Source organism: Orbicella franksi, chromosome 2, assembly GCF_964199315.1.
Source record: "Orbicella franksi chromosome 2, jaOrbFran1.1, whole genome shotgun sequence".
NCBI classification, from domain to species: domain Eukaryota; kingdom Metazoa; phylum Cnidaria; class Anthozoa; order Scleractinia; family Merulinidae; genus Orbicella; species Orbicella franksi.
Genome location: NC_138146.1, coordinates 16,408,306 through 16,421,814, shown reverse-complemented (window position 1 = coordinate 16,421,814; position 13,509 = coordinate 16,408,306). Strand labels below are relative to the sequence as shown.

At 41.6% G+C, this 13,509-nt stretch overlaps 2 protein-coding genes across 3 annotated transcripts; both read left to right on the top strand.

The window, feature by feature from the left end:
• The first annotated feature begins 325 nt into the window (after positions 1–325).
• On the top strand, positions 326–7,656 carry LOC145478276 (putative alpha-ketoglutarate-dependent hypophosphite dioxygenase). Of its 2 annotated transcripts, none has more exons than XM_081456240.1 (5): positions 326–1,877; positions 3,664–3,755; positions 4,392–4,551; positions 4,993–5,158; positions 6,095–7,656. In XM_081456240.1, the coding sequence occupies exons 1-5, from the start codon at positions 1,845–1,847 to the stop codon at positions 6,541–6,543; spliced, it is 900 nt and encodes a 299-aa protein (XP_081312366.1). In that variant the 5' UTR covers positions 326–1,844; the 3' UTR covers positions 6,544–7,656. The 2 variants fall into 2 exon arrangements, with proteins under 2 accessions (XP_081312366.1, XP_081312367.1); XM_081456241.1 differs by having other exon boundaries at positions 326–2,584.
• A 537-nt stretch (positions 7,657–8,193) lies between these two features.
• On the top strand, positions 8,194–12,204 carry LOC145471101 (putative alpha-ketoglutarate-dependent hypophosphite dioxygenase). Its single transcript, XM_081454800.1, is given in 6 exon segments — positions 8,194–8,223; positions 8,513–8,597; positions 9,106–9,190; positions 9,574–9,721; positions 11,060–11,225; positions 11,804–12,204. Coding segments are annotated over 6 exon segments (915 nt in total).
• The last annotated feature ends 1,305 nt before the right edge of the window (positions 12,205–13,509 follow it).

The following is a 13,509-nucleotide window of genomic DNA, read 5'->3' as shown; positions in this document are numbered from 1 at the left end:
CACTGTTTCCTTGATTTTAAACTGTAGATCACATTGCCCACTTGCTAAGATCTCGAAATGGTCCCATTTGATATTGTGACCAGTAGAAGTTGATCTTGGATCACTGATCCTGATCCATATTAGTCATATTAGCACCCCAAAGGAACGCACCATAACTCAGCCATTTTTTTTTTTCGCCTACCACCGAACATTTCTAACTTAAGTGACACGTCTCGATTTCAGTTTCCATATCATACAAGTCAATACAGGTATAATGACTGATAACCGAGATTCAGTGAAGATATCAAAAGTCATGGAATTCATTATCCGAGGTTGGGTAGTCATAAGCAAAAGTCAGCATGTAGCAGCAATTACCAAAGATCCTCTGATCCACAAGCTGAACAATTTTGAAACATCAAAAATCATAGTTACAAGGAAGGTCTGAATGCCCATCTTCTTCCATCAAGTTGTTCAGCTATGGTGTATGACAGAAGCTTCTCAAACTCATTAATAATTCATAAGGTCAACTACCAACCACAAGATGTATACCACATCACGTGCATGTGTTTGGATACCCAATGAAAAACAGTATACCACTCTCCAGTGAGAGTGGTATATACCACTAAAATATGCACAATGACAACTTGCACAAAATCAATGAATATTTATTACTCAGAAGTAAGCTTTTACAATGTGTCTCCTTTTGTTTTCAAAGTCACACCCATTCGCGTTGCTTCTTTCATTTCTGCATCCAAAACACGCCGAAATGTCACAAACCTAAGAAAGCGAAAGAAAAAAAAGTAGTATTAAAAACAATGCACACAAGTAGTTAACGCGAACCAAATTTTATCCCCAAAAAATGTAACTTACCTTCGGTCGGACATGTCCAAAGGGTTCAATGCAGCACTTCCATTTACATCAGAAAGGTGGCGCTTCAGTCCGCAAATAATCGAGTACAACTAACGGGAAGGATAACGTTCCCCAGAAGAATTGTTTACTTCTTGAACGCACTTCGACAGCCAGTAGTTGAGACTGCATGCAGGCATATCTGTAATGGCCGTTTCCAAAGTTTGCACTCTTTCTTCAAAGTCTTTCGTGGTAAAAAGACCGCCGGGTTCCAAAGTACAGGACTTCACTAATCGATGCGGTTTCCATTCCTCGAAAACCTTACACGACCATTTGGCTTTATGAGCTGTTGATTTCGGTACTGTATTATCAACACTTTTCTTCTCATCCTCCACACTTTTCGGCTACCGAAATCTCTCGAACGACTTTCTTGCGATATACATCCTGACTGAACGACAACTTGTAAATGCTGGCAACCCCAGCAACTTTCACATCTCAGAATAAATTAAATCGCACCATAAATGCAAATTAATTACGCTGGTAAAAAATATCATTGATATTGAAATTATCGAGGAAGGAATGTTAGACAGCAAACAATTCTAATTGGAAGTCTTTGTTTATTATTTCTTTAAGAGTGATCATGAGAAGTTATTTCCAAAACTCGTGCTTCGTGTTTCATCGGGGTATCCAAACACCTCGAAACAATAAAAGCACTCGGCCTACGGCCTCGTGCTTTCATTTGTTTCTCGGTGTTTGGATACCCCGATCAAACACTCGCTCTCGTTTTGGAAATAGTACTTCCAGGTGTCCTGCGCAGAGCAGGAGGGGTCTGGACAGGAATGACTTATAAGAGATCGCGTGACAATCTAAGTAAACAAGAATTAACATTTACACGAACTCAGAAAGAGCGGCCGTGAACAATCTACAGTTTAAGATCAGAAACTAGCACCAAACTAGCTCAGCAATCATACAGGAACGTCGCAGCTGGCATTGCCCAACCATCAGTGTAAAAAAATTGAATGATGGGCCTTACAAAGGAACAAAAGCTAAAGGTAAAGTTATAGTTCTGTAAAATGAGCGGCTAGCTACCACCCCCGGGCTATAGCCAACCCTTTGAGGGCTGATGGTCTGAAAGTTTATTTTGTTTTTAACTTCGACCTTTTCAGAAGGGCACCAGTTGGGATAAAGTTTCTTCTAGCACAATAATCAGTGATCAGGCGCAATGCGTATTAAATAAATTTTTTATTGGTAATAAATCTTCAAAATTACCTTGGCGATTACCTGAACTACATGTAATTCATTCTCTATTGCCAGAATTCAGGGATCTCGATTTAGTCCGGTTTGACTGTCTATTTGGACGGTCGCGGTCTTCATTTGTAGACTTCAATAGAAATTGTCTCGGTATTCGCTCTTCGACATTTCAAGAGAAACCTAGAACTGAAGCGACGGCGTGAGTGCGGTTACTCCCGCGGGCGGCGAACATGATTCTCTTCGCAGCTGTTCAGGTGATAGTTCGGTACGTGTCAGCGCAGGGAATGCGGATTTAAAAATCAACTATCAGTAATGTCGAAAAAAGCGCATAAATCAATTTGCAATTGGGCGGTGTTTTATAACAAGTATTTGCATTTGTAGTCGGGAGAACGCTAAAACACTGTGCGTGTGACTAGCTGGAGAAACACAGGCAGTTTTTCTGACTTTGATTGACAACCTCGTACCCAGAGTCGACCAGAGTCTTCCCTCCTCTTGACGAAGACTTGAGGTAAGAGATTGAGTCCCTCTGGTCTCCTGAGTCCAGCCGGGTGTTGCGTCGTCACGCAATGGACCTTTTTACCGATGTCACGCTTTTACGAATTTTTCATTCAATCAAAACTTAAGCCTCACCACTCGAATTATCATATCAAAGTTAATAAATGTGTGAAGTTTGACAAAAATTTGTTGCAAACTCATGAAATTATGGGACCCTAACAAAGAAATTTGTGGCAGGGGGTAAGCGTTGCGTGACATCGGTAAAAATTTCCATTTATTTAAGTCCGGTCCTCACTTGCGACGCACGTAGAAGCATAAACATAAGCATAAAAGAAGCTTATGCGCTGGTGGGGATGGCCGGACATAATTATAAACATAAGAATATCAAAACCGTGCGTTCTTCTTCTACTTATGCTCACCGGTCTGTCGCTATAGGGAAGATATGATGATAATACTTTATTCAAATACAGAGTACAAAGAGTATTTGAAAAGGAGGACCATGAGGTTATCCCTATTTAGGTCCCCTAAATCTATCTGTTTACAAACATTGTTTTTGTTATTTAAATGTCCAAAACGATAAACAAAAAAATCCTTTGTTTCACCAGCCAATAGTTCTCTGGTTGGCATATTAATAACAATAGGTGACGTCACTGATATCTTTGCTATTGTGTCCCGTGGGGACGTGTTGGCATAAGCATAAGCATAACAGAGCAAAAGACTTACAGCCAATCAGCGAGCACTTTATGCTTGTGCCAACATGTTTTCACTGAATATAACACCGACATAAGCATAAGCCATAGTTTTAAAATGGCTTATGCATAAGCCATTAATTATGCATAAGCATAAGAAGAACGCTTGTGCTTACGCTTATGTCGCACGTAAGCTTCTTATGCTTCTGCTTATGCGTGCGTCACTTGAATGGCGAGGAACGGGCTTTCCGCACCGCTGCTTCAATATTGTAATACTCAGTTTTGCTTTGGAACATATACGTAACACCTGAAAGAAAAGATTGGTTGACGAGCCCAAAAGAGCGTCTGCGCAGGAGGCTATCTTACACGCTGACAATTAAGATTTTTACATGTTTTGTCATAGTATGAGAAAGACGGCTATTTGGTCATCGAAGACGTGTTTGATGCTGCCAAAGTGAAGAAGCTTTCTGAAGCCGCGGATGAATTTGTTTTGAGGTAAAAGCAAGAGATTCTTTCCTATTTTTTATTAAAAAAAAAAAAAGTTATATCGCTTGCCTTATTACATGGTGTGACTGAGCACTGTTAGTGGATGCCCCTAGAAGTGTAGAATTTTGCCTTATTTTCATTGCCCTGGGGGGCATATCATCTCAGCGAGACATATCCATGGGACATTTCAATTTACCACAGTGTTTAATTTGTCCATTCCTTTCAGACGACTTCTGTTCCCGGGCGTGGCCTAGAAGGGGGGATGGCCATTGCTGGAATTAACTGGTAACGTCTCGGTGACCACCACGGCTGAAAAAAAAATGGATTAATATTTTACTTTTGAATTTCGCAATTATCTAGAACTGCTCAGTAAGCCGAGCGGTCTAAATCCCTACTCAAACTAAAGATGTAACGCCAGTGATCAATTTCAGATCAAAGTACGAAAAATTAGCAGTCGTGGCTTAAGTTCTTCAAAAAACGCAAAACTTGATCATTTCACGTTGTTGTTTTGAAGAGGACAGTTACGGAATATACAAAGATTTATAACGCACGTGCACAGTGATTATTTTGCTCATAAAACCTTTTGTTTGGTGGCGTTCTCGTTGCCGTTGTCGTAACACTGTATGTCTTCTTTCGCTTCACCAGGGCCGCCACCATGACAGAGTCTGACGGAAATTACAATCTTGAGTGGAAAGACAATTCGTCCAAACCAGTTTTGAAACGCGTGAACTTGCCTTCAGTGGTTCATCCTGTCTTTGAAGACATACATCACGACAAAAAACTGCTGGACATTGTTTCTGACCTGGTAAGCTTCTGGGTTCGGTCAGGAGACCATGATCATAATCTCTTGGTTCAGTGGATTTGCTGTGGGCTTATAAGTTTCGTTTCTGCTGTCTTTCGTTCCCTTTCTAAATTTCGCTGTTGGGAGAATCTGAGCAGAGAAAGTTACACGCCATGTTAGGTATTAAAAATCCTTGAAGTTCTCCAAACGAAACTTGAAAATAATACCATCTCTTGTTTCCCCCACCAACGATTTTTCAAGAGCCTGACCCTGCTCATCACCCACCCGCTTTTTCGATCGTCCCTACTGACCAAGAGCCTGGAACAGGCTAGAACCTCCCCAGTCCCCCATCCATGTGGAAATTCCACTTTTGGTTCCTACCCCTCTCTCTTGGAATTTCCAAGCGTATGCACGCCTTCTTGCTTCGGTTGAATTGCTTGAAACATTATTTGCTCTGCTTTTCAGATCGGTCCCTCCATCCGTTACATTCAACACGACTGTTTGTTTTTGAACTATCCAGACCGTGGCGGTTGTCCAATCAAATGGCACCAAGACTGGGTTTTCTGGCCTCACACAAATCAAAGTCTTGTGACTGGTTTCCTCTCTATTGACGACTCCCGGCGTGAAAATGGTAAGAGATCTGAGTTGCATAGATGCCTTTTGTGTAAGGAATATATATAAAAGAAAGTCTGCCTACGAACCAAGAGGCCCATCAGGCCGAAGCGTATCCCGGTTTCTGTAGCATGAAGCGACTAGGAGTATTTCTACTCCCCCCTGGATGGGACGCTAGTCCATCGCAGGGTTACCCCCAGCATTAAGTTCACCGGTACCCATTTGTACACCTGGGTGGAGAGAGGCACTGTGAGAGACGAGTGAGTGTCTTGCTCAAGAACACAACGCGATGTTCCCGGCCAGGGCTCCAACCTCGCTCGAATCGAGCAATCGGCTCGATCCGGAGACGAGCGCACTAACCATGAGGCCACAGGGTCTGCCACGTAAGGAATATAAGAAGGATAAGAATAAAGATAAGAGGTTCCTTCCGATAGTCACGCAACGCTTTTGCAAGAACGGAAGCGTGACACTATGTGACGCAAACACTAGCCTCTTTCAGGCGTTCAGTTAGTTGGGGCGCAGCGCGAAAAACGGCGCGCGAAAAAATAAAAAAAGCGCGACTTGCTTCGCGCTGAGCCCCAACTAACTGAACGCCTGGAAGAGGCTACGCAAACACCCATTTTGTCATGCTAAGGTAGTAGCTTTTGGGCACCTCCTTACAAGATATGCTAAGGGCTATAAAAGATAAATGTTTGGAGTGTTGTAATCGTGCTTCCAGTTTCAGGAGTCTTTCTACTGGTTCATTGGGTTTGCGCTGGCTAAGAATGTGGTTACTGTATGGCAGTCTTGTTTAATCATTGTGGTATCTAACAAATACAGCATTCTATACAAATCTGTCTGTACATGACTCTGTTCAGTCTGCCATCACGTTTCATAGTACACAACAGCAAACTTCGGTAATGGAAGATTGTAAACTGAATTATAATTTAATTTCATATACTTTCTGTTTCTAAAGGCTGTCTACAAGTCATACCAGGAAGTCATAAAGGTCCGCTTTATAATCACCACGACGAAGACAAGTTTGCTTCAGAAATCAACGACGCGAACTTTGACTCCAGTGGCGCTGTCCATTTGGAAGTTCCCGCAGGTGGCATTTCCCTGCATCATCCATTCACTGTACACGGTTCAGCGGTCAACCAATCAAATGGACCGAGACGATATTTTGCGTTCTCCTTTAGCGCGACAGATGCGTGGCCTCTCATTGGTATTGTGGGAAAAGAGAATGAACTTTGGGGTCCAGTGGACTGGAACCGATATTGTTCTTCAGTGGTGCGAGGCAAAGCAAGCAAATTTCCCCGGATGGAAGCCATTCCAGTGTCGCTTCCGGTTCCATTTGAAACTGAAAGTATGGATCTCTTCTATTCGGAACAAAGCAAGTCAATTCACGGCATCCCCAGTTACTGAAGAAAAGATTATTTTCAATTTCTGCACAAGCCTATAATTTACGAACTTGTTTACCCAGAACTAAAGGTTTCTGTTCTGTTTTCTGGCTCCTTCTTGGTGTAGAAGACACAGGACACGTCACAATAGAACACCGACTCGCAAACTTACTGGTTCTATTGTTTTCCTTGTACTTCTGTTCTCTGTTGTTTTAAATCAGCTGCCGTGTCTTCTACACCAAGTAAGAGCCTGTTTTCTGATGGTGAACAGTTGAAATGTGACACAAAACATGCCGTAGGGCGTTAAAAATAGGTTGGAAATACTAGAGTCGTGTACCATAGACGTCATAGTAAAACCTGTATTTGAATACTCCTGAATTTTGATAATATCTCCAACCTGTACTTTAATATCTGGCGTTGCTCCTTAATTAAAAGAGGCATTTGCTGACTTTTAAACATTTTCGCCAAAATTGTCTGGTGTCCACTTTTACCTGAAAACGCGGTAGAGAGGACCAAATATGCAAGGAGTGACTTGCGTTTTATACGAAAAACAGAAGAGGTTTTGTTTTTTAATAAACTTAGGAGATTCAAACAACTATCTGCCAGGTTTTGACTGCGTTGTTATGAACTTCGATATGAGTTTTCAGAATTGTTTAGGTTTTTGTCTGAGTATTTTATCGGTTGTTTTTGGTCATGGTGGAAGTCCTGTGTTTCAAGCAGCCGCAGGGCCGCACATGTAGTTTTTGTCCTCACTTTGTTTGTCTTTGTCCGTTAATAGTTCCTCATCCTAAACTGACAATAGCTTCCGTTGGCGGTCTTGTTTGGGCTTGCTTTGGAGCTCCACTAAAGTTCCTGTTTTGCCGTCATTTTTCCGGCGAATGTTAAGTGTTTATGGTATCAAGTTCTTTGCTTAAAATGTTTGGCCTAGTGGGTTATTGTTCTAAACAAGATGTCTAATCTCACTCTTAAGTTAGTCGGCCCGCCGGTGAGACCACACATGCCTATCAATTGGGTAATTAGTTAGCAGATAATTGTGCTTGTTACACTCAAGACTAATAAAGACAGAAATCAGATTCCTGGTGCTTCTCGCCTTATTCTTTGCCGAGCGTCCCAATAAGATTAATTGGTTGGTGGAGAACTGAAGCTTTGGATTTCCTGACTGAAGAATTGTAAGTCAACAATGATTTCTACTCCGTACGTTGCAACTGGTTCAGTTATTAAAAATGAAGTTCTTGAAGTTTAGTTTTTGGTTAACTGGTTAGGTCGAAAGTTGCTGTTTTTCGAAAAGGTGCAATCGGTTAACCGTTTCAAACGATTTAAGTAAGGAATCAAGCAGCCCATACAGGCACCTTTTCCTCGTGCCAAGGCCCCGCCGGCTATTAAAGAAGGACAGGCTTAGGCCGCGAATGGTGGGCAGTATCGCGTGACTTCACGTTGTCACGATGACAGCAAAGGCTTGGGCTGTGAAATGCTATTGTTGGTGATGGATGAAAATCATATGTAACAGGTTTGAAACCCGTTCAACATTTGAGATAGTTTCCACATGCTGTTCACATATTTAATTTCACAGTCGGTTTCTATCTAGGGCTTCTAGTAGTTATTTAAAAAGTCTAAATTTTATCAGTTTCAGATCAGACAAGCAAACCAGGTTTGCAAAATAACTTGAGTTTGAAAGATGGGCCTTACAGAGGAACAAAAGAGAAAGGTACTTAAGGTTCCATACTATTCAAGAAAACGTTTCTAAAGAAGAGTTCGAATATCGCGATCGGTGGCCATGCAGCTGATTATGAAATGAAGGTAAAGATTTCATATGTTGTCTGCCGCGATGAATTTGTCATAAAAGAGGCTTGCGAATGATTTCACCTCGATTATTTTATACTAATGAGAACAGTTAAATGCCAAAGCAAAGATCAAGAATATATGAACAACGATTAAAAAGCGCTGAATTGTTTCCACCTGATAGTGACAGTTTTACTGTTTTAACGTCTCTTCAGTATGAGAAAGACGGCTATTTGGTCATCGAAGGAGACAACAAAATAGCCTGTGTACGGCCAGCTGCCTTTCCAAGAAAAATCGGAGGTAGGTGACGTCCTCCCCCAGATTTTGTTTTTTAGGAGATTGAGTGGCTACACACGGGCTGACGACTCAACAGTTGGACATTTTTTGAATGCCAAATGCTAGATTTCGGCGGTGGCATGTTGTCATGGCAACTTCACTATCAGTATTTAGTAGAATTCTACCTGAACACTAATGCAAATTAATGCTGCAATCCGATTGGCTGAGCCATTGCACACTATTAGCCAACAGTATATCCCTAGGTTTTCTCACGCTAAAGCACCAAGAGAATGTCATAATTTTCGTTGAATCCGTAAAATTTCACGCTTAAGCACGTGAACTGAAACGGAAGGTCTAGGAATTAAAACTACTAATTGCCTGGAGGTCAGTCAATTTATTTCAGAAGTGCCCAGGGAATCAGGCAATAGACTGACTAAAGATATCAGAGTTAGATTACAAATCCACAAAAAACACCAGGACCCGGCTGTTAGAAGAATACTAGGACTATATCTATTTTTTGTGCATTATCTAGACTGTTCACATACCTCTGTATTTTCTCGTATTCCTATTCGCGAGAAAGCTGGACGCCGGCCAGCGCACAACAAGAGACTTGACGGGTACGGGGTGGTGACTTCGTTTGGCTCGCTTCGTTCGCCTCTCCGCCCTTGCCCCCTCGTGCTTCGAGCTCGCGGATCGCTTCGGTCGCTTTTTCTTTCGCGTGCGTTGAGTAATAGAGAGGCTGTGAACAGTCTAGTATTACCATTTGGTCTTACTTAATTGTTAATGCACGATCCCAGAGGCGAAGAGTATACTTTCTCTTTTAATGCACCATAGGGCACTTCCACCAATCAATGGCAACACAACATTTACCCTGAGGTTTTTTCACATAATGGCGAGGTCGGCTGGCCGTGAGGATGGGTTTTGCTGGAATCGACTGATAAAGCTTTGGCGTACATCATCGGTTCGTGCAATACTGTAAGTTTTCTTTTCACTTCACCAGGAGCGCTTCTATGACAAAGTCCGACAGAAATTTCAACCTTGAGTGGGACGACACTTTATCCAAGCTCGTTTTGAAACGAATTCGGCTACCTTCGATGTTTCATCCTCTGCTTCATCTAATACACCATGAAAAAAAACTGCTGGACATGGTTTGTGAGCTGGTAATCAAGCTAAATTAACTGTAGGCGTTTTAATTTGAATGGCATTTCGTCTCTGGTCCCTTATAACTTACGCGACATGACATCTGGGGGATAACACCCTTGGGTCCTCACAAGGGAGCAAATACGCCACCATGCACGTCACTGATCCTAGCAGAATGCAGCGCATGGCACACATCGTCCCATTCCGTATGAAACCTAGTTACATGTAGGCCTTGTTCGAAAGCAGGTTAACGCTAATCCAGGATTAAAAGGTAACAAACGCATTAATTTTTCTTGAATATAAAAATGTTTTTGACTGCCTATGTTTTGTGTAGTTTGAGATTACTCAATCTCAAGACTGAAGGACAAACAATATAAACAGAAAACCCAACCCAAAAGTTGAAAAAAAAAATGAAATCAAAATTCTCGTTAATCCTCGGTTAGCTTGATCTGGTTTTCAACGCTGCCCAGGTCATCTTGTACCTCAGCGGTAAGAGCATCCGAGTGACACTCCAGCCCACCAAAGATCGGTGTGCGCATGGGACTCGTTATTTTTTTCTTTATTTCGTCTGTTCACAGGCATTTGTCTTTTTACTACGAGTTATTTTTCTTCCTTCGAGCACGCGAGCGATACGAGCGCGGAGCGCGAGAGCAGCCGAGAAGTGGGCGCGCAAAAATTTGAAAATTGAACTTTCCCCAGCCGACCCCCGCCCCCCTTGCGTTTTAGCGCGTATATCCCACGTGTATCCCCTTATTTCGCTAAGCTTGCGATCTCGCCGAACTAAAGACAAAATAGAGGGTCTGTGGACAGAGCACTCTTATTTTGTTCAATGCTCGTGATAAACTGAAGACTGCTTCTTACGAAGGGAGAAAACATTTGCTGTAATGATTCGATTTAGCGCCCTTCTTCTAATGAATGCCCCTTTAAATATTTATAAACTCCTCTGTGTTTATAAGTCCCCTTCCCAATAATTAAGCGCCCCCTTATCAAAAGTGACATTCAAAACATTGACGTAGAATAGCCGGTCTGATAAGGTGATTTTTTTTATGTAGTCTTCTTTCTCGTCTGAAAGTAAGACTATCTGAGCCTCTTGATTCAAAGTAGTATTGTACCACATTCAGATGCACTGTTGAAAAAGAAATAAGTAATCTGTTCGTGATAAGCGCCCTTTTCCAATAGGTGCTATCTGTTAAATATAAAAAGTTAAAAATATTAAAAGGGTCTAAAAAAGTAAATCGAATCATTGCTGTCTAGTACATTTGCTTGTCTACCAGTGTTTGTCGATCTTTTGAATGGCTTCAAGGATCACTTCCTCTGTTGATGTTTGTTGTTGTTGTTGTTTTTAGATAGGTCCCTCCGTCCGTTACATTCAACACGACCTTCTGTTTTTCAAATGTCCAAAGCACAGTGGTTATCCAATCAAATGGCACCAAGACTGGGTTTTCTGGCCTCACACAAATCAAAGCCTTGTGACTGGTTTCCTCTCCATTGATGACTCCTGTCGCGAAAATGGTAAGAGAGCGAAGATAAGTTTATGTCACTACACATGATAGATGCCTTCTAAGTGAAGAATATGGTCAGGGTATATATGAAGAAGACCGTTTTGCAACTGTTTTTCATACAACACTTCTCCTGGCTTCGCGCAAGCTAAGCTCTCTCGGAGTGGCGTGAAAATTGGAGAGAGCTTGCTTACGTGCTATGCTTCTCCCTGGGGGATTAGAGCATTATCCGGCCTTACTCAGCCATTTTGTCTCGCGAAGGCAGACTCTTTTAACAGGTAGTTGTTTACAAGAGGCAGCTGCTAAAGGTCGCCACTAAAAGAGAAATACTCTTAGCAGTATAATTTTCTTCGAGTTAACTTATATATATATATATTTGTTCTATTCAACCGAGTTTATCCGTAGACATGCAGTTTAGCTTAAAGCTAAGCTAGTTTAATATAATCCATCGTGGTAAGACAGAGGACAGTAGGATGGGTGCATTATTGTAGAAAAGAAGCGAAATTTGACCGGATGTGTTAGTTTGAAGTGTTCTCCCATTGCGGCAGAAATTATGAATTGATTTAATATAAATACATTGTGCTTCTAAAGGCTGTCTACAAGTCATACCAGGAAGTCATAAAGATCCGCTTTATAATCATCACGACGGAGACAAGTTTGCCTCAGAAATCAACGACGCGAACTTTGACTCCAGTGGCGCTGTCCATTTGGAAGTTCCTGCAGGTGGCATTTCTCTGCATCATCCATTCACTGTACACGGTTCAGCAGCCAACCAATCAAATAAATTGAAACGTCATTTTGTGTTCACATTTGCCGCGACTGATGCATGGCCTCTCACTGGTATTGTGGGAAAAGAGAGTGAACTTTAGGGTCCAGTGGACTGGGACCGATACTAGTATTGTTCTTCAGTGGTGCGAGGCAAAGCCAGCAAGTTTCCCCGGATGGAAGCCATTCCAGTGTCTCTACCGGTACCATTTGCATCGAGAAATTAGGGCCTCTGCTCCATACAAACCAGAACAAAACAGTGATTTAGCTGAAGATCTGAAGGATTTTAGCTCTGAACATCTACAATTGATTGTGTACGTACAAAACATTGCCGTTGAACATAACAGAACGGCTTGTAATTATACCCATGTATCATAAACGGCGCACATTGTCGCATCTGGAGATCGACTCTCTCGCATAAACTGTGTTGGGTGTATCTACATCTGCTAAAAATAACTAAGTGGACGGACACTGGACAGATCATCCGGCGAGTGTAACACTGAAAAATATGAATCATTTACAGAGTTTGTAAAATATCTGTAAATCCTGAATGTACAGACTTAGTACTAAGTTTACTTTCTAATGTAATTTTGGTCATTCCAGATAGAATTTTGTTAAGGATTTGAAGCCAGGCCGGGAATATCGGTAGTTCATCTAGTGTGATCATCTGGGAGGGTGTGTTCGAGATCTGAAAAAACTGTTACAAGAGCCCATGATAGACTCCTGACTGTCGTTTGGACAACTTGAGCCGAAGTCACCTTCAGAGCCAGGTGAAAAGTGTTTGTCAGTCAAAGGCATCATAACTCAAACTACTCTCACCCAGGCAATCACTCTAGAAAATAACTTCCTCGCTATCTTGCCGCGAATTCCCCTCTAATGTCGAACCCAGACCTCTCACTTTTAGCGTCAAACAGAGTGAGATCTGGGTACAAAATTATCCTCCGCCTGCAGAACGAAGAAGCTTTTCGGTCAAGTCTGGTATCCAGGGTATTCTTTATGTAAAAGTCTTCTCTTTGGTATCTCTAATCAGATCCACTTGTCACTGATAAATATAACTTGTTCAGAAAATACCTAACACGTTCTAGAATGTTGATGATCAAATTAAAGGTCTGTTGTTGAGTTATGAATGCGACAATTGACGGTTATCATACGGATTGTTATTACATGGCAAACTGGTCCAAAATGAAAAGGAGAATTCTGATTGGTCCATTGCGCGGTCTATATTTTGCTGTAAGGACTACTAAAATGGACCACTCAGAATAGTCTCGACAAATTGCTCTATCAAAACATTCCACAAAAGAAAACAGTTTGTTCGTAGGTAGGAATATATTTTTTCTTTTTGTCTGGCGGACAATTTCAGTTAAACTTTCATGAAAGCAGCCTGAGAAAACGCAAATATTCGCTTAAGTTTACCTTGCACTTGCAGATTCTTTAATTTATCAGGAGAATTTTAAAGGGTCCATTATATTAAATCCTTTATTGAGCTAGCTTGTTCGGTCCGTCTTAGAAAATATTGGTAGAGTTCTTTTATT

Excerpts from the sequence above, each read along its gene's own strand:
- LOC145478276 (XM_081456240.1), top strand. The coding sequence starts at position 1,845 with ATGATGGGCCTTACAAAGGAACAAAAGCTAAAG. Across the intron at positions 1,878-3,663 it reads CAAAGGAACAAAAGCTAAAG|TATGAGAAAGACGGCTATTT; the intron begins GTAAAGTTATAG and ends GTTTTGTCATAG. Across the intron at positions 5,159-6,094 it reads CGACTCCCGGCGTGAAAATG|GCTGTCTACAAGTCATACCA; the intron begins GTAAGAGATCTG and ends CTGTTTCTAAAG.